We start from the raw sequence: 19,212 nt of genomic DNA, 5'->3' as shown, positions 1-19,212 counted from the left end.
GGCAAGTTTTCAATATTGTTTCACTTTGCAATCTAAGACAGTGTGTCAATAAAACTGTAGTAGATTAATTATTCTCTTTTCAACACATATGCCTTTGAATTCATCCAGCATTTGAGGGTAGTTGGTGTTGAGTTATCCCTGGCAGGCAGCTAAGCACCACCCAGCTGGTTGCTCACTCCCTCCTCAGTGGGAGGGGAGAAGAGAATTGGAAGGACAAAAGAAAGAAACTCTTGAGGAAAGAGAAAAGACAATTTAATAAGCGACAGAATAAATTCTCCTAGTGATTGAGAAGTATCAAGTGAAGTTTACTTGAAAGTAAACTACCATTTACTTCATATCCCCAGACTGTTAATAAGATGCATAAAATTCCAAAGTATTCAGATACATTCAGCAACCAACCATTGGCATAGGCTAAAAATAAACTCAATTTCTGCTGCACGTTTGCTACAACATGGGAGGTTTTAATTGTATTTTTGATTAGTAAAACCTAATCATGTCAGACCAGGTGTGCAATTAAAAGCAAGAAACTGGTTTATTCAGCTGCCTAAACATCCCTTCTCTGAATTTTCCTTATACTTGACAGGTGAAACTGGTAGGGCAGCTCAAATGCCTACAGAAATCCAGTGCTTACTACTCAGAAAGCTCGAGGCACAAACTCACAGCATAAACAACAGAAAGCAAGATGCAAATCTGAACTAAAAAAAAAATGAATCAAGTACCAGATTTAAAAACAGAATATTTGAAGGATCCCAGTTGTGCATGCATGATGAATTAATTTATGCTAAGAATTTACATAGAATAAAAATAGCATATTCTTCTAGTCTTCATGACTGCAGTGAAGATCACATGATTGCTTGCCTAATTAAAAGGCAGATGTACTAATAAACCAAGGTGTGACAAGAGTGAGACACTTAAGAACTGGCCCCATGCACAGCATTCTCAGTCCTGTTTAGCTCCTTTAACTCTTAAACATACAAATTGTCACTTTTAAAAACTCAGTCTCACATTCACATTTTGAGAACTTCCATGAACTTTCCAACAGATGTTTAACTGTGAGAAGCACACAAAGCATACCAACACAAAACCAAGTGAAAAAGCTTTACTGGCCCAGATTTATGCTGAGTTTTTACACAAAGCACCTCTAATTACTCTTAAACTTCAGAATAAAGCAAAACAAAGAACAACCAAAACCCACACAATATTCTATAGCTTAACATAGAAAAAAGGGTAACTTATTTTGTGACCTGAAGTATTACTTTTGGTTTAGAAGCTACCATGGAAATTTTTTGACCTTGTGATGGGTGATAATACACAATGATTTGATCCTATCAAGAAGCTGCAGACAACTGAAATATTTGGAGGCCACCAAGCTTTACCAAAGCACGTACAACATCTGGGTTTTTTTGTTCGCCCTATACACAGATATAGAATTCAAACTGACCAACCACTCCTTGCTCACATTGACAGAGATGGCACTGAAGCTGGGAGAGGAACCCTTATAAACACAACTGGGGAGACCAGTGGAGACTCCTTACCATCCTCACTCCACCAAGAAGGCCAGAAGACATGAGGGGAACATTTCCTTTGGAAGCTGGCAATGTGCAGAAGGCAGTAACAGAGCACAGAGATGAAGCACAAGACCTATCACTACCTGATGCCTTTCAAATGCCCATCACTCCTCACACTTAAACACTGTTTTCCTGTATCTTTCCATGTCCCATATTATCATTCAGGAGAATCATTCAGGAGAGCTCATTTGCTTTCAGATTGTTTTCCCCCCCCCACTCTAAGTACTTGTCCAGAAGGGATTTCCTGGGTAATCAAAATCATTCAGGGCTGCTATTCCTCAATTGTATGATCTTGTTCATAAAGTACTTGAGTTAGAAGCCCTTGTACTGCAATCCCTTCTTTCCTAGAATTCTCTCTTTTTTTTCTTTTACCAGGACTTCACTACAACATCAAAAACATCCTAATATTGCTCCTCTGCAGAGTCATAACCAGTTTTAGCTACTTGTTTTTATACCAGGTCTTGTGTTAAATGGCTTTTCTCAGAAGCCCTTATTTCACTTAGAATAAAGTAGCATGTGGCAGATTTAAAGACCAACATAGAACATGATTACTCACACTCCACAAAACCATGCCCAAGGAATTCTAACCACAAGACACAAATTTCTGGTACTCATAGCATACATTTAATGTAGGCTGTACAAAGGGCTTCCAAACAGAAAAGACTTAAACTCATAAAATTCCTGAGTGACAAATAGCTCAAATTTGGAAGACAACCCATGGAAAATATCATACATGCCTGACCTAGTCTTGTGCTCTTTCATTGTGACAGAGAGATACTCCAGATATGTCCACAAAATGTTTACTCCATTACATGTTTCAGAAAGCTTTTCCCCAACAGAGGAAACCAGCCTCACCTGATGGGCCATGGGAGAACTGTCTAAAAATTCTTGCTAGTGCCTTAAGGTCTACAGTGAGCAAACAATCTAACTGGTGAAATCTCTAAATAATTTTAACTATTTTGTCAGCTTTCACAGAGCAAAAATAGGAACTGTTCTTGCAATTGGAAATGGAGGTTTTTTCCTTATTCCAAACCTACCAGTTAAAATTGATGCACAAAGATTCTGTACCCATGTCCTCAAAAATCATTCCCTCAACCCTCAAAGAAAAAAAATTGGGGGAAAAAAATAAAAATCACACAACTCAAAGCAATCCCACAAAATGCTGAAATCTTTTCCTACATGCAAATACCATATTCCTGTATTCTTTATACTCTTAGAAAACTTTTTAGCTAATTGCCCAAACTCCTTCAGTTAATTTAAAACTTTTTCAATGTCTTCTTCCTCTTACATAAACCAGAAGTTATCCTATTTGTCCTGTACCTCTGCATCAGTTGATAAGCACCATTCTGCTTGAATTACTGTCCCATCTCAACAACCAGGTATGTGTCTATTTCTGTTCATTTGCATGAGCACTGTCTTATGTCTCTTTTCTTCCTCTGCATGCACATTCAATCATATAATTTGGAAAAAAAATCCTAATCCACATCACAACTAAGAATGCCCAAGGCTGCGTTCCCTGTCGGCTCCATGCATTCCCTCAGAAATCTCACCAGTAAATATCATCTACTTCCATTCAAGACTACCTCTCTTCCACCAAAACCAAGTTTTAGCATATAACAACATCTCTCAGACTTCTGGCAACCAGCAGGAGATCAGAGTTTTTATACTTTCCTTCCACCTCCAAAAGCTCTCCCTTAATTAGCAGATTGGTTACTATGCACACCACAGACATTTAGATTCCTAACCCAAACAAGCTTGAAACCAGTATTTCCCAAAGTTTTGCCACTGATTGGATAAGCCTCATCAACTTGTTCTACAAAACAATTTTTCATCTCAGGTAGACTTACACCATCTTCTATTTTTATGACTTCAGCATCCTTCTCTCTGGCCTAGAACAACATGAACAAACCCACCCGCACAGACTTATCTGAGTGACATTTGTGTGGAATGCTTCTCCAAAGGATGTGTGACTTGCCAGTTGAACAAAGCCAATAAGGAAAGAAGTACACATGTTTCTCTCTCTGCATTATAGGGGATAAAATTACCCCAGCACAGAGAAGGAAAAACAATCTGTTGTTTCTTCTAGGAAGTTGTTCACAGAAAGAAACTTCTCTTCATCCCTTTCCAGGACCAGGAGAAGGAAAACAATCTTTTATTTCTGACACTACTTATTCATTGATTCCCCTCCAGCTTAACCAAGCCAACTATTTGGTTTTGCTTTCAAAAAAAAGTTTCTTTTGAACCCTGTCCTGTAGCCAGCTGAATAAAATGCTGACTTCAAATGATCAGCAGCAGCAGGCTCTGACACAGACCTGTCAGGCTTTCAGAGAAGCACCTTCACACCTTGGGAAAAGGTTTGTCTAACCTCTGCCTTATCCTGACACACACAAAGAAACTTCCCCTCAGCTACACTACCTCAGCACCACAATCACTTTGAACACCATGGTCTCATTTCTTTGTACTCCACCAGTTTCCTTAAATTATATTTTGAACTGGAGTCAGCTCCAACAGATGTATTTGCTTGATCCTACACAAACAATAACACATAGAGAACTCTCAACTAACAAGGCAGTTGCTAGTCAAAAATGTAAGATATGCAAGCAACTCCCCCCCATTTCCTGCATTTTTAGCAGCTCTAAACAAATAGCAGAAGGCTGTTGTAATACTTGGGGCTGCTTCAGAGTGACCAAAGAAATAAATAACGAGGTTGGGTCTCCATTACCAACTCAATTCCAGTCACTTTAAGTCAGTTTAAGAAATGTCATGGTATTCCCAGACAAAAATAGACTCCTTGGGATCTGACAATATTTCTCCCCTCCTGAAGTGTATTGGAAATAGAGACTGAGATTATTGTTGTGATATTAACAAGATTTTCTTTCAGAAGAAGATATTAATTGAAAGCTATTTAGGTTGAGGTGGGGAGGAGATTGCTGCAACACTGGAACTTGAGCAGTATCTCTCCCAGCCACCTGCCTGACTGTAGAACACACCAGCCTTGTTCTAACAGCCATATGAAATGGGAACTAGGGCAAGGAGAAGGCTCTAATGGCAGGTACCACATATTTTCACAAGGAAGCTCCTTCCTGCTCCAACCCATCACAAGCCACCCTGTATACTTGAGCATCCTGAACTAACATCCCAGCTACATCAGCAAAGGGCTCAGTTAATGGGCACAAGTGCGACACAACCAGTCTGCTTTAAAAGCCAAAGGTTATGAAAGAAGACAAATGTGTGCAACACTTCTCAATCCACTGAGAGATGAAGGAAGCACTCTCAGCGTTCAGTGAAAAATGCTGGATGCTTTTTTAGGTTAGTAACCCATCATCTGACTGCTGGCTATTAAAGCTGCACTGTGGATCACAGAATCTTATACTGTGGCACCTGAAACGCACACAGTTCTCAAGGTGAGGCCACGCTTGAGTAGAGGAGGAGAATCACCTCTCCCAACTAATTAGTGGTGCTGGGCTTGATGCACCCTAGGATTCAGTAAGCTGCTGCAGGTCCTTCTGAATTGTCATTGCTCCTGGCATTTCCTTAGTTTCCAACAGACTACATGTAGGATCAATAAATACTGAAAACAAAAGAATTACATTAAGAGTCGCCATACAAGAAATTCCTGACTTTCTCACTAAAATGATCACTGGTTCAAGTTTCAGAGAAATGAACTTCATCTCCAAGGCCAATAACCCCCACACTCATGAGCTCTTACAAGCACCATTTCTCAGCTCTAAACCAGAGATACTTTATGAGTATACAAAAAGAAAATAAGAAAAAAAAGTTCAGCTTAGTAACACAACTTGATCCAAACTGTGTAAAACTGAAATAAAAAGAACCAAAGCAAGCTGGAAACTAGCTGCAGAGCTGGACCTGTAAGGCAAATAGTATTAATCCTCCACTAGAAAGCTGGGGACAGAAGCAAGAGCCTATCCCTGACTACACCCAAGTTAAACCATGTTTGCCTGCCATAGCCCAGAAAGAGCATCTAGTGCTGTGAAAAATAAAACAAGATTGAGGAGGAGGTAAAAACGGAGAGACAAAGAAGCAGAACAAGAGTATGGCTGATAAGGGGGAAAGAATAAGAGTAGAATTACACTATGTGGGTTAGAGGACAGGAGAACACATAGGAGAGACAAAACAGGTAATGCACAGAACAGTGAAGGAATTGATATGCTGTGGTCCTTTACAGGAAAGAAACAAAACCAACTTATGAGCCCCATGACAGGGCCTGCAAATAGCCAGACAGGGTGGGACAGAACACATGAAGAAACCAGAGTCCCTCCAAAATCCAGGACCTTCTCTCCAGATCTCACTCTGTGGGTAGTACTGCGTGCTTAGACTTGCCTCAACAGGCAGACAACAGAATCAATTGGCTTTTACACTGTACATTCTGCACAGTGGTCACAGGCTACATTAAACTCCCACTCTCTTAAGTCAAATCCCAAATATTATTTTCCATTTTCAGCAATCCTGAACAATTAAGCAATATTAAAAAAAAAAAGTCAGGTGAAAACAACTGCCGTCCAATGTTCCCACTACAAGTCTTTTGCTCAGTGAGGTGGGGGAAAGATGAAAGGAAAGTGGTAGGGAAAGGGTGAGGACATGTCCAACACCCAGAACTACTCAGTTGATGTCGTCTTTTTACCAGCAACTCAAATTCAACAGACAGTAACAATCCAGAGATAGCTGACACCAGACTGACTGCTACAAAATGTCCTGGTTTGACATGGACAATTCTTGTCCATTCTTCCCACCTTTTCTGGAAACACTGCTCCCCTACTAAATTTGGATTATGTACTACCTTGCAAAACAAAGCCTAGACTATGGCTTGTCAATAATTTCATATATCACAGTTTGCAGTCCATTGTTCTAAAGGACATATCAAGGCTCTTCAGCTGGCAGCTCTTAAGGGATACAAAAAATCCCTTCTCTAGCAGCAAAAAGTGAATTACTCTGCCATGACAGGAGGAGTTACTGTAACATTGTCAAAACTGATAAACACCAGGTTTCAAGCAGTTTGTGGGCAACACTTCTCAACCCTCTAACTGCAAGTGTGTCCCTCCTCTAATCAGCTCTCTACACAAGACCTGAAAGTATCATTATGGTGTCCACACAAACGCTCACCACGGTGAGTGGGGAGGAAAAAAAAAACCAAAAACCTCAAGCAATTCTGCATAGCCCTCCTAAGCTGCAAGAGGCTGGTTCTTGCTCTAAAGCATTCAATGCTTCTAGTAACTCTGATAACATAGAAAATACTTCCTCCATCTTGCCCTGTAAAACTAATCAATAGTTTTGTATAAGACAAGAAATAGAGCTTATTGTCCCTTTCTAACTATTGTAAAATGGTAAAATACTATTTATCCAATAAAACTGATTTGAGAAAAAATTTGAGGTATCTTCATAGTTACAAAACTCCTTTTAAGTTCTGTATTCTATATTATTGCTATAATGGACTTTTTTGAGTTAATCCTTTCAAAAACATTCAACAGATCAAAACAACTGAGTGCAGCAGAGCACTGTGATCATGACACTTCTGACCTCCACCCAGGTATATTTCATCTCTTAAATTAACTTTTACATAGAGGGAAAGATACAGGAAATACTGAGGTTACAAGTATGTGAATAGAAACTGACTCACCACAGTCCTTTGCTTGTTGGGCAGGAAGACTCTAACAATGGGCTTCTGTGGAGACTTAGGGTTATTCCGTGACATATCAGCAGGGCTTTGATAAACTGAAAGGGATGAAGGTGCTACAGAGAGGCTAGAGGAGGAAGATGATGCAACTGTGTCTGTTGAAGCTGAACTGGAGACAGAGAAATCAGTTCCATTCCCCATGGATTCCAGTAACTGCTGTTCTCTCTGCTGTAGAGCATCAAGCTTGCTGGTGTACTCTTCATAGGCCTGTGAAGGAACAGCAGCTGTTTTAATCATGTAGTAGCCTCAGACAAAACCAGAAATCTAAATTCGGAACAAATGTAAAACAAAACACTTCCTCAACTAACACAAATTTCCCAAGAATATGAACAAACTGGTCTGGTCAAATTTTTCAGGATACAATGAAGAACATCATGTTAAACCTTCTAAACCAACAAGTAATGTTTAAATAAATTAAATGAAGAAAAGGATTGAAGAAATGCTAAGTTACTGTTTCAAAACACCTGCACTGAAGATTCTAATTCACAACCACTTAAAAAAAGACAGAAGTCTTTAACCAATATTGTCAGCTGCAATGCTGAATTACTGTGCTCCAGATAAATTTATCATTCTGTTGGAATGACAGTTAAATACTTCTAATGCAATAATTAAGAGAAAGCTCAAACCTGCTTTTTATCATCCATATCTGACTCCTCACTGTTCACTATCCTTCACCTCTGGCACTATCCTTTCATATCAAATAGTACAAAAAATGTTTTTCTGTTAGAACACAACACATTTTGCCCTTTTCAAAGCCATCCATAAACATGTAAGTGATCCTTTGAAAGTTTTTTAACATCTTTTCGGCATGTTCACACAAAACCCGCTTATACAGATCAAGTTTCTTAAGCAAACAAAAACATCAATAATATTAAATTTGTCCATTAAGTTTTTATTAAATGTAGTCAAGTTAAACATTATTGCCAAGATCTATAAAACATATATAATCAGTATATATTTTTCTTTAAAGTTTGTTATGCACAACTTTGTAACAAGAAAATTTTGATTGATATCAAATACTAGAACCATTTCTTCAGTATATCAATATAGAAAAACCTGAATCAGTTAAGCAGCGTGTTTTTCATACTACAGAAGCATGTCAGTGTTAACTGACATACTTAAACCTTGCTTAGACCTTTATAGAAAAGAACAAACAAAGATCTTCCAAACCTAACATGTAAGCAGTAGGGAATGGAATTTTCTACTTTCCTCTATAGCAAGAGCAAGATCCATACCAAGATGCATAAATTCTTCAGTGATATTTTCCAGTATATTTATACAAAAGAAAAATACTTTCTGGTTCTGCTTTTTTAAAATTACTTATTTTACTTGCTTTCCTACTTTTTTGTTTATGACTGTTGCTAATGAAAGTTACAGGAGAACTGAACTGATCAAATGGTCTGCAGCATCTATCTACATGTGGAAAAAGATAAATAAAGGGAAAAAACAACCAACTTTTAGTAGTGCAGCCACAAGTCCTACATTTTATTGGGAATTTATTTCTCCAGGTTAAATGTGCAGGCTCATCTAATCCAAACTGCTCTTGCTGTGCAAACAGTGGTTCATCCCTCCCTTTTTAAGAAAGCTTAGCATCCTCCCAGGATGGACGTGAACATCACAGTTGCAAATTCTAAATTTTATGGGTTCCACTTCTAATAAACATAGGATAGTTGCAAGAAACTGAGAATTATTTATTATTTATTTTAAAAACTGAAGATATCTAGCATTTCACTAATAGACCCCAAACTCTGAGACTTAAATCCAAAACATTTTCACTTTAACCCAATTGTATTGTCAAAAGTAAATGGAAAGATTACCCAACTATAAATAATGGCATTTTTTGGCTGTACAGTAACACATGTGTCTCTCCTACTTCCAGGATCAACTTTGCATGGAAACTTGAGTAAAAGCTCCATGTGTCAAGAATTATTTTCAGTAAACAAAAATTAGGAAACATAAACTGTTACCATTTCACCAATACTGTTCTAAATACTTACTTCCCTTTCTCATGAACATTGCAAAATATTATTCCAACACACGCAACATTACATTGCTTCCGGACGCTCGTGGGTTTAGTTCCATCACAAAATTACACACAACTTTCAAAATACTCAATCCTACAATGTTTACATTGGCAGCTTAATCTGTCACTAATGCAAACCGAAGTCAAATGATTTATCTTAAGAGAATAAACAATGAGTATGGAAGGCTGGGAGCTGCAGCTGGCTTTGGGTTCTACACCACTGATTTCTGTAAAAAGCTCTGTATTTTTTCTGGGAACAAAAGCTCTCAAGTACCATACAGTTATTCAGTGTCATAGCAGAAGATCCTGCAGTAAAACATAAAGGAACTAGAAATGCATTGCTAGACTTTAAAACATTTTTCTCTTTAAAAAAAATCTTCTTATACAAAAGGAGCTACAGTACACGCAGCAGAAACAGTATCTCCAATAAATTTCCATTTCACAAAGGTTAAGTACTTTGGGGAAACAAAGTTTCATCTGATGATTAGCACCAACAGACCTTACAAAGACAACAGCACCAAGTCAAGACAGAATTATTCTATAGAGTTAAATTCAAAGATAGTGACATCAGCAAAGCTGACCTATGGCAAGTATTTCTAGCTAAAAGAAAGATCATGTTGCAGATTTGGCCTATCTAAACTGACCTGCAGCAGCACAGCCACTTAAGCAGACAAGCATCAACAGCTACACAAACCTTCAAGCCCATCAAGGCCCACTGGGTCAACTATGAGGTTGATTTCTGACTGTGTCTTTCAAAAACAAATTAGATTAAAATTAAGTCTGCACTGTAAGAATCAATAACATGAAAAATATTAAGATGAATACTCAAACAAATCATTAAATCAAGGATTCTCAAGGCATTTCAGAAGGAAGAGTTTAAGAAATCTAGACTGCAATCCTGTCAGTCTACATATTCCCATTAAGAAGTGAGTAATGTTCTACACAAAACTTAAATCTTGCTTGATGCAGAATGAGAAGAGAGAAAAAAAGGGTGAGAAAATATCTGCAGAAGTCATCTCGTCCTAACACACATTTAACACAGAAATAATTTTCAAGTTCAATGAGGTTGCTCAGGGCCTTGCCAAAGCAGGCTTTGCAAGTCTTGAAAGATGAAGAGCCCACAACCCATGGGCAGCCAGCTCCAGAGCTCAAAGCCCACGCTCACAATGAAGAATTGTCTCTCACGAAATGAACTGGATGCTCACTATCTGTGACATTGCCCCTTCCCCATTTGCTCTGCAGGTCTGGGAAGAGTCTCAGTCTCTCTTTATGCTGAAAGGGCCTGCAGATTCCTCCTGAAGCTTCTCTTCCTCGTGCTGAACACCACCTCAAAGCAGCCACACAATTAATGAGTGGATGGGTGCCTCTTCATTTGCTGCTGCAGCCCAGTGTGCAGTTTGCTGCTAGTATTGTGAGCGTGGATCACTGACAGCTCAGATTGCTCCCAACTTAGTGTGAATTTACAAAGTTTCATTTCACAAAGCATGTATTTGAAAAGTCAAACATTAGATTAAAATCTGCATAATTTGTCTATCTACACATAATCCTATGGCTATCAAAAACAGAACAAAAAGTAAGTTTTAGTTATATTGCATATCAGTATGTTTGCACATCATATAATAGTCTCATATGTGTGAGAATACCCCTGAGACTTCCACTAAGTAAAATGCATCAAGGCCTGATAAGCTGCAAAGTCCAACTAAAGCATTACAAGATGGCATGTTTATATTCAATGTGCACACATGCCAAAATACAACTGCTGTCTTATTCTGCTGTATATATTCTGCAGTTTTAACTGTTGCATATACTCAGGATCAGCAGCCTTAAAGTTATTTCTTAAATGTTGCAACCTACTGACAAAATGAAAACTGACCTCAGAATTCAACAAAATTAGACAGATGTTATGCAAATGTGCCAAAAGAGTTCTGTTGATGAGGACAACGGATTTTCTCAAAAATATACAGTTCTTTTCTTACATATCATTTATATTATATCTGAAATTTGTTTTCTTGGGCCATGACTAGGCTATACATTCTAGTGAAATGATCTAAGGAAATAAAAAGCAACAAGTTAATTTTTAAAAAAAAAAATAATCTGTGAGAAACCCAAGTAGCAAGATATGATTTCTCCATCTCTCTGCCCCTTACTACATCTGGGTAGAACATCAGTCTAAACTCAAGCAGGTAACTGTTTTTGCCATGCCATCTCTCTTCCTCAATCAACTTTAGATAATATCCATATTTTGCAAGACTCAAAAGCCTAGACTACAGGTTCCTGGTTTTTGAAACTGAGATTGTGTTTCTATTTAAAAGATGTCTGACCTTTTAGGCTGTTGATCAAACGCAAATCCCACTAAGTTAAATGGGAGCTGAAGATAGACAGTAACATACGTCACAATTTCTTCATTTAGTAAGACTCCTAAATCTGTACTTAGTCTAACTTTAGACACTCCAGATTTGGTCCAACATATTTGAACAGCATCTGTTAGGAGGCTGGTAAAAACCAATCTGAAATTCCCCAGAGGGCCACCAGGTTTCCCAGTGTCTATATGCAGCGTTAGCGTTTTCCTGGAATCCCACAGTCTGGAACAATCTGAGATTCATCACCAAGATCTATTTTAGACTGTATCTGCATGCTGTTGCAATAAGCATACTTCAGATCAGCAAAGAGGTAATCTTCTTTAATTAACTAATTTGACCTCCTGCATAGATTCTTCAGTTATACAGGAATAAGAAATTAAATACTCTCCTGACATTCAATAGCCAAACTCTCAAAACTGAGAGCAGCAATGCCTCTGAATAAAACACATTCAGGCAAAGAGAAAGGCAAGAAAAAAATAAAAATCACAGTAGCTGGGGGCAAACATACCTCTAGCCCCACAATTCTCATTTTAAATTGCTTCCAAGAGTAGGAGTAAGAAAGAGAATGATTCCTTCAAGACAGTATTAGAAAGCTGACTGAATTCTAAAACTTATTTTGATACCACTGTAATTCTATACATTTGCATGCTGTTTCATCTTGTGTGGAGTCCAAATTCAAAAAATCAAACCAAACCAACCCCAACAGACCTGGCAGCTCAGTCTTGGACTGTTAACTCAAGTAACCAACAGGTCCAGAATGCAACGCCATCCCAGACAATAATTCACACACAAATGGGCCAATACTGTTTCAGTTCTTACAGGTAAGTAAGGTAGGTAATACTACACACATGACTATGGGGCAAAAAGGACACACAAGAGTTGGGAAGTTTAAGTAGGTAAGGCCTCCCTGAACAGTCACTAAGAGTCTACAAAGGCTAACAAATCTGATTAAGTCATTTAAGCACGATCTCTCCCTTCTAAAGTTTGAGCTGAATGCTTTTGGCCAGCCTGGGTCTGTGCAACCCATTCCATTTTGTACACAGCAGTTGTTACCAATATACAGACCTTTACTCTCCCTAATTCAGCTTGTTACCAATATACAGACCTTTACTGTCCCTAATTCAGCTTATCCTTTTCAGCAGTACTTTGTTGGTAGAGACAAAAGAAATATAAATTTTTATGCATGTCCTAAAGAATACACACTGCATATTTTAACCAGTTTTGCTAAGTGAATCCTAGGTTGTCCTAGTATCATAATAGCAGCCTTCTTTGCAGTAAATATTTCCAATATTTACAATGCTTAGACAAACCCTTAGGAAAAGGGTTTTTCCATGGTGAGTCACAAACTATGTATTTTGGGAAACAGCACTTCAAGGACTGATATAACGCAGTAAGAAATTATGTGGGAAGACAAAAATCATTGATGTTTTCAGCTACTGAGATACAGAGTGCTTCCAAAAAGTGTGGTAAAACCTACTGAGAAGCTCCTGCAGCCTCTTTTCCAGGAGAAAATAAAAATACAATTAGTATTTCTATACCTACTGAGTCAAGCAGTTATTTCAAATATTTGGAGCGCCTCTCCTACAAAAACAGGGTGAGAGAGTTGGGGTTCTTCAGCTTGGAGAAGGCTCCAGGGAGACCTTACAGCACCTAAAGGGGCCCTACAGGAAAACTGGAGGGAGGCTTTTTACATGGGCATGTAGTGACAGAACAAGGGGGAATGGCTTTAAATTGAAAGAAGGTGTGTTTAGATTAGATATTAGAAAGAAATTGTGAGGAATTGTTCCATTGCATGGAACAGGTTGCCCAGAGAAACTGAGGACACCCCACCCCTGTTGTAGGTCAGGCTAGATGGGGCTTTGAGCAAGTTGGTCTACTGACAGGTGCCCAGCCCATGGCAGGGGGGGTTGCAACCTGATGATCTTTAGGGTCGCTTCCAACCCAAACCATTCTGTGGTTTAACAGTGGTTTCCAGGGGTCTGTTTGAGCTGATGACACATACAGCAAATAGGAAAAGTTAAAAGCCAAGATTATATAAGAAGGAAATTTGGCTACAAGCCATTTTTGGATTTTAATACAGTCATTGCTTACTAGGTTTATTCTTTCTTCCAGACAGAACAAACAGAAAAGCTTTTCTTACCATCACATTAGAGAACATTGACAAGATTCCCAAAGCTATTACTAATTATAATGATTAGAAGAAAATTGTGTGATTAATGACAAATGTTCTTTTCTTTCTTTTGTACATTTTGTTTCCTCCCCTTGTACCTTAGACACATACTCAGAACTCTCTCTGCAGCTTTGGTCTCCCTCCTGAGCCCTAATTTTCCTGCTCAGGGAGGACCAGGGCAAGCAACTTGCTGCCCTCCAGCTTCACACTATTTTCCACCCAGGCTTCCATGCTCTGCTCTACTCCCTCTGCTGCACACTGACCTTCATAAGGCCATCACTGAGGAGTAATGGATCAAGGCAGGGAGATACCCCTAAATTTGAGTATCCCTTCTTGCAGGAATAATTAAATACATGCTGAATTCAACACAGCACAAGTCAATCATTTTCAATATTTCAAGAAAAGCATTCCTCTTTTGCAGTCAGTTGATGAAACCTGAAATGATGGCTGCAACAACAGCTGTCAGTTTTAAAGCTCTTTTGACGTAAAATGCATTGACACCCTCTCCTGAATTTGGGAAAAAATTAAATCTGAGAAGGGTGAAAATTTTGTCTTGACTCTCAGATGAACACAGAAACAAAAGCTTCTATTTCTTGAGCAACAGTAGCTAAGGCATAAATTCCTTTTTATTTTTAAATGAGATGTATGTTTTATATTCAATGCACAAATAATTTTATTATAACCTTTGCATGCTCAATTTTCAGATTTATTTTCTTGCTGAATTCTTCACTTTTCTCACGAGCTTCTGCTCTCTCCAACCTCTCCTTCCACTTAACTGAAAAGGCAATGCTTTCACCAGGTTCAACCACAAGTTCATTTGACAGGTCTTCAGAGGCAGATCCAACACAGGCCAGGAGCCAGTGTACAGGGTGCTGCAAGTTCTGTGCACACGAGCAGGTAGTGAGAATTGTAGTAAATTAAAGATGTAAAGCCAGACAGGAGTACAAAAGAACCAAACAATCTATGATACTGAAAATCTACACACTGGAAGATGGATGGATAGCTGTCAAACTTGTCAGAAGAATAAAAATAGCCATAGTTTTGCAGGAAGCATTACAATAAAACTAGATGTTTACATCTAGTGAAAGGCAATATGGGTGTAAGCAAAAGTGCTCATTTGCAGATGCTTACCTAGCATTTAGTTTTGGCTAATTCAGACTTTTGCTAAAAGAAGACAACCTGCTTGCAACTTCAAGAGATGATCAAGAGACACAATCTACTCTCTCTTAAGGAGTCCTTAAGAGTCACTCACATTCTATGGAAGATGCAAAGAGGTCAGAGGAGGAGAAGAATTTTAATCAACACAGGCTGAGGGATGAAGGGATTGAGAGCAACCCTGCAGAACAGGTACTGGTGGATGGAAAGTTGGACGTGAGCTGGCACTCACTGCCCAAAAAGCCAACCATATCTTGGGCTGCATCAAAAGCAGCGTGGCCAGCAGGTCAAGGGAGGTGATTGTGCCCCTCTTGTGACACCCCACTGGAGTGCTGCACCCAGCTCTGGGCTCCCAATGTAAGAGGAGGACATTGACAGGTTGGATAGGGTACAAAAGAAGGTGACAAGGACGATGAGAGGGCTGAGGTTGTTCAGCCTGTAATAGTTAAAGGGCCTTTTGATATTTCAAGTGACCTATCAGAAAGATGGGGACAGACTTTTTAGTAGGGCCTGCTGTTACAGGACAAGGGCTGATGGTTTTAAACTAAAAGAGGGTAGATCCAGACTAGATGCAAGAAAGAAAACTTTTATGATGAGGGTGGTAAAACATTGGCACAGCTTGCCAGAGAGGTGGTGGATGCCCCATCCCTGGAAACATTCAAGGCCAGGTTGGATGGGGCTCTGAGCAACCTGATCTAGTTGAAGATGCCCCTGCTTGTTGCAGGTGGGGTTAGACTGGACAACCTTTCGAGATCCCTTCCAACCCAACCCATTCTATGAATCTAAGGCAACAAAGGGAAGGGTGATGCAGTTCAAGAAACACACTAGCAAAATTATTCATACAGATTCTGGGTAAAAGCAGGACTATATTACAGCCAGAAATGAGTCTTTGGCAAAGCAATAAAAATAGAAAGATCAGAAGATGATGGATGGAACCTAAGTTCCATTACCTTCCCACACAAGGGTTGTGGTGAGACTACACAGACCACATCCAGACCTACCCACAGACTACAGGTAAGAGCTGAAGGGGAAAGAGGAGCCCTCCACAGAAGTCAGTGATGACACCCTCAAGTTCTGATGACAGAACTTGAGCCCCAGACCCAGTATTACACATTAACTCTGTACATGAGAAGTTTGCTATTCCTAACACATCAGACAGACATCTTTTTATTTGTATCAAAACCACTATGTTTTCTTAGTTCTGCCTTCGCTAGAGGCAAACATGTTCTTTCACACTTTATCACAATACATTGAAAACTTTTTACATATAGCTTTGTTCTTCTGTACTGCAACCAGAGTTTTTCTGGCCCTTTCTCTGACAAGTGATGGAATACAGGAAGTCAAAACATGAGCTCTAGCAGGAACAGCTTAGATTCAGATAAATTTCTGCCAAGTAAATGCTCAGAACAGAAAGCAAGCTCTGTCTTGACCAAGCCAAAAGGTGGGAAATGCACAGAAAGGACACACTAGACAACTGCTGCTGGACTGAAATTAACAGTCAAAGGTAGAGAGTAAACTTGCTTCTACCTGTATCTGGCATTCAGCAATAGATTTCTTCTTTTTTTTTCCTTTCACACTTTAGTTCTACCACAGGAAGTCTACACACTAAACAAATTACAGGTTTGCAGCATTTAATTCTGTTCACCTTGATAAATGCATCTGAGGATGATCTAATCTATGCTAGTGACCATTCAAATAAAAAGTTCTTTTCCTCTCTCACCCCATCTTCTAGTTCTTGGCTCACGGCTGCAACTCTTTCCCTTCCCTAATCTTAACCACAGCTTTGCAGCTCACTGACTTCATCGTGATCAGTTTAAACTACTACCTGGATGGTAAAGTAATCCAACAAAACTAGGGTATTTTCCTTACAGGTTAGTGACTGTTAGGCTTAGTCACTGCCATTACTGCAAGTACCTGAACAAAGGAAGCTGGGCAACTGCATAGCAGAACAAGCTTTTCATGTCAGCCATGGTGGGCTCTTCCCACAGGACTGTCCTATGGGATAACAACTGCAAAAGCACAAAGTCAGCCCTTTCACATTCCACCCAATGGCTTGTGGCTCCCTAGTCAGTACCAGCACTACCTGTCCCAAGACATGCTCATGACCCAGTGGAGCTCACTGCAGCAGAGGAACACCCTGCTCTGCCTCACGGAGCTGCGCCGCCACGCTGATGAGCCAGAGCTGGAGCTTCAGCTCAGTGGCACCGGGATCCATTCAGCTTGCAAATCTGCTTTCAGATGCATGACTTGTGGTCACCAGCTATTTCAGACTTACTCTTCATGCTGTCATAATAATTTCCTAGTACCTATTTATGACTGCAAATGCTCTTCTCCCTATCAATGACCTACAACACAAACACAGAGCTTCCAGTAATGTATCTTGGTTTTAGTTTCAATAAAAGCAAGTGACAAATAGCTGAACTAACAACTTCCCTACTTTAAATCCAGACTTAGAGATGCATATGCATGGACTAAGTTCATTATTTTTGCAGTTTGATACACAATCTAACAAAACCCACTTGCATGTGGAAATAACAAATCCAAACATAAGGAATGAACCAGTCCTTGTGAGAACAGAGGTGTGCTTAAATGTAGCAGGGCGGATAAAACACTGATAGCACTGATTCAATGCTCCCATTTCACATTAGCAATAAGTAAAACAACTACCAAGGGCCTCATTTGACCTTAACTGTTCAGGACGTAATGTCAACATTTGTATAATCAACCTAGTGCCCTGCTCTGACATATTAAGATAAAAGCTAGAAGTACCTCAAATAATGAGATCTTTATTTTTAATTATCCAATACCTTTAGGCAGCAATTGCAAATACAAGGACTAGAAAAGAAATCTGGTTGACCTCCAGTTATTTCAATACTTGAGGGAAGCACAAAAAGGGCAAGTTTGAAGCACATGATGCCCCTTCAATTCCTAATAGAGGTAACTTTTGCATGCAGCTCTTTAAGCTCTAAATGGTCTTGTGTCAATGCAAGTCTATGAATCTGGAGTGATGAAAAAATACAGACAATGAATTTGTAGTTAGCTTAAAAATTCAAAATGGCTTTAAAATTTTACTCCACCCCACAATTTTATCTATTTCTGTAAGAAGTCCCCTTCTACTAATGCAATTTTTTGGATTATACATGACCATTTTTCAATGACAAAAAAGGGAAGTCAACTGCTTTAAAGGCAAAGTTAGTCTTACAAAATGTTTTCATGTGTATATATTGGCTTTAACACAGCATTACTTTCTTCATTATAAACACAATCTTCTCTCCCCTGCCCCCTACGAAGAGGCTTGACATTTCTATTGCACCAACATTATTATTACAGCATGCCACTGATCGTCCCCTATTGAATTCCCAGGAAATCCATACAGTTCCTTTCTATCTCTTAGAAGAGAGCTCAGTTTGTAATGCACAAGGAGAATATACCCTTTTAAAATAGGTATTCTCAGTTTTAACCTCAGATACTTCATATAAGATAACACACCTAATCTATAACCACATTTGTTTGAATGTAAACTTACCTCTAAATATATTGAAGGTGGGTTATGCTCTCCTCCAAATTTGTCTAGCAGTGCTTCTATATGTTCTTGTGTCAATTTAATCATCTGTTTGATGTTCCATACCTAGAACAGAAAATATTTTTATTCATTAAAGGAAGCCTAGAGAATCTGTTCTAGAACAAAACAAGAATCTCTCAATATTTAGTAAGAGAAGTCCATAATAAAAATTTTAATTATCAATAAACGAGTACAAAAGGCTATCCTGTTCATCCAGTGTCAGTAATAGTTTACTTCTGAAATACGCAGAAAACTTACATTTGGTCTTAAAATTCAGGACCCATTCAACTAACAACTTCTAAGAAGTTTGTTTTTGGTTTGTTTTTCTTGTTAATCAATCATGTTACATATTTTCCTTGCAAGACTTTGCAAACCAATTTCCAGAGTATTACAAAATTCAGTGAAGGAGTTTTTCTATTAAACCTTACCTACGTGTGTTAACAATACTCACAATGCCATACCTAGAGTTCTATTCACATGGCAATAGGATCTCTTGATTTTAAATAGCATTTTCTATGTCTCAACATCCATATTCAGTCTACCCTGCAAGCTACAGACCTTGGACATGACCTGAACAAGACATTTACCTCCTGTGCACAGACATGACCTACAGCATTGTACTGTGAAACCACTCATGTTGCTACTCATTCTTCACAACTGGAAAGAGTTCACTTTAGGACTT

At 38.9% G+C, this 19,212-nt stretch overlaps 1 protein-coding gene across 2 annotated transcripts in view; it reads right to left on the bottom strand.

The window, feature by feature from the left end:
* The window catches only part of BRAF (B-Raf proto-oncogene, serine/threonine kinase), an 83,972-nt gene that overhangs the window by 49,214 nt on the left and 15,546 nt on the right, over nt 1-19,212 (bottom strand). For both annotated transcript variants that reach the window (XM_054632420.2, XM_054632419.2), the window contains exons 2-3: nt 18,495-18,596; nt 7,204-7,467 (exon numbers count right to left, since the gene is read on the bottom strand). In XM_054632420.2, the coding sequence (XP_054488395.1) occupies nt 7,204-7,467; nt 18,495-18,596 (366 nt within the window). The remainder of the gene's footprint in view (nt 1-7,203; nt 7,468-18,494; nt 18,597-19,212) is intronic.

Source organism: Agelaius phoeniceus, chromosome 5, assembly GCF_051311805.1.
Source record: "Agelaius phoeniceus isolate bAgePho1 chromosome 5, bAgePho1.hap1, whole genome shotgun sequence".
NCBI lineage: Eukaryota > Metazoa > Chordata > Aves > Passeriformes > Icteridae > Agelaius > Agelaius phoeniceus.
This window is presented reverse-complemented; position numbering and strand designations above follow the sequence as displayed.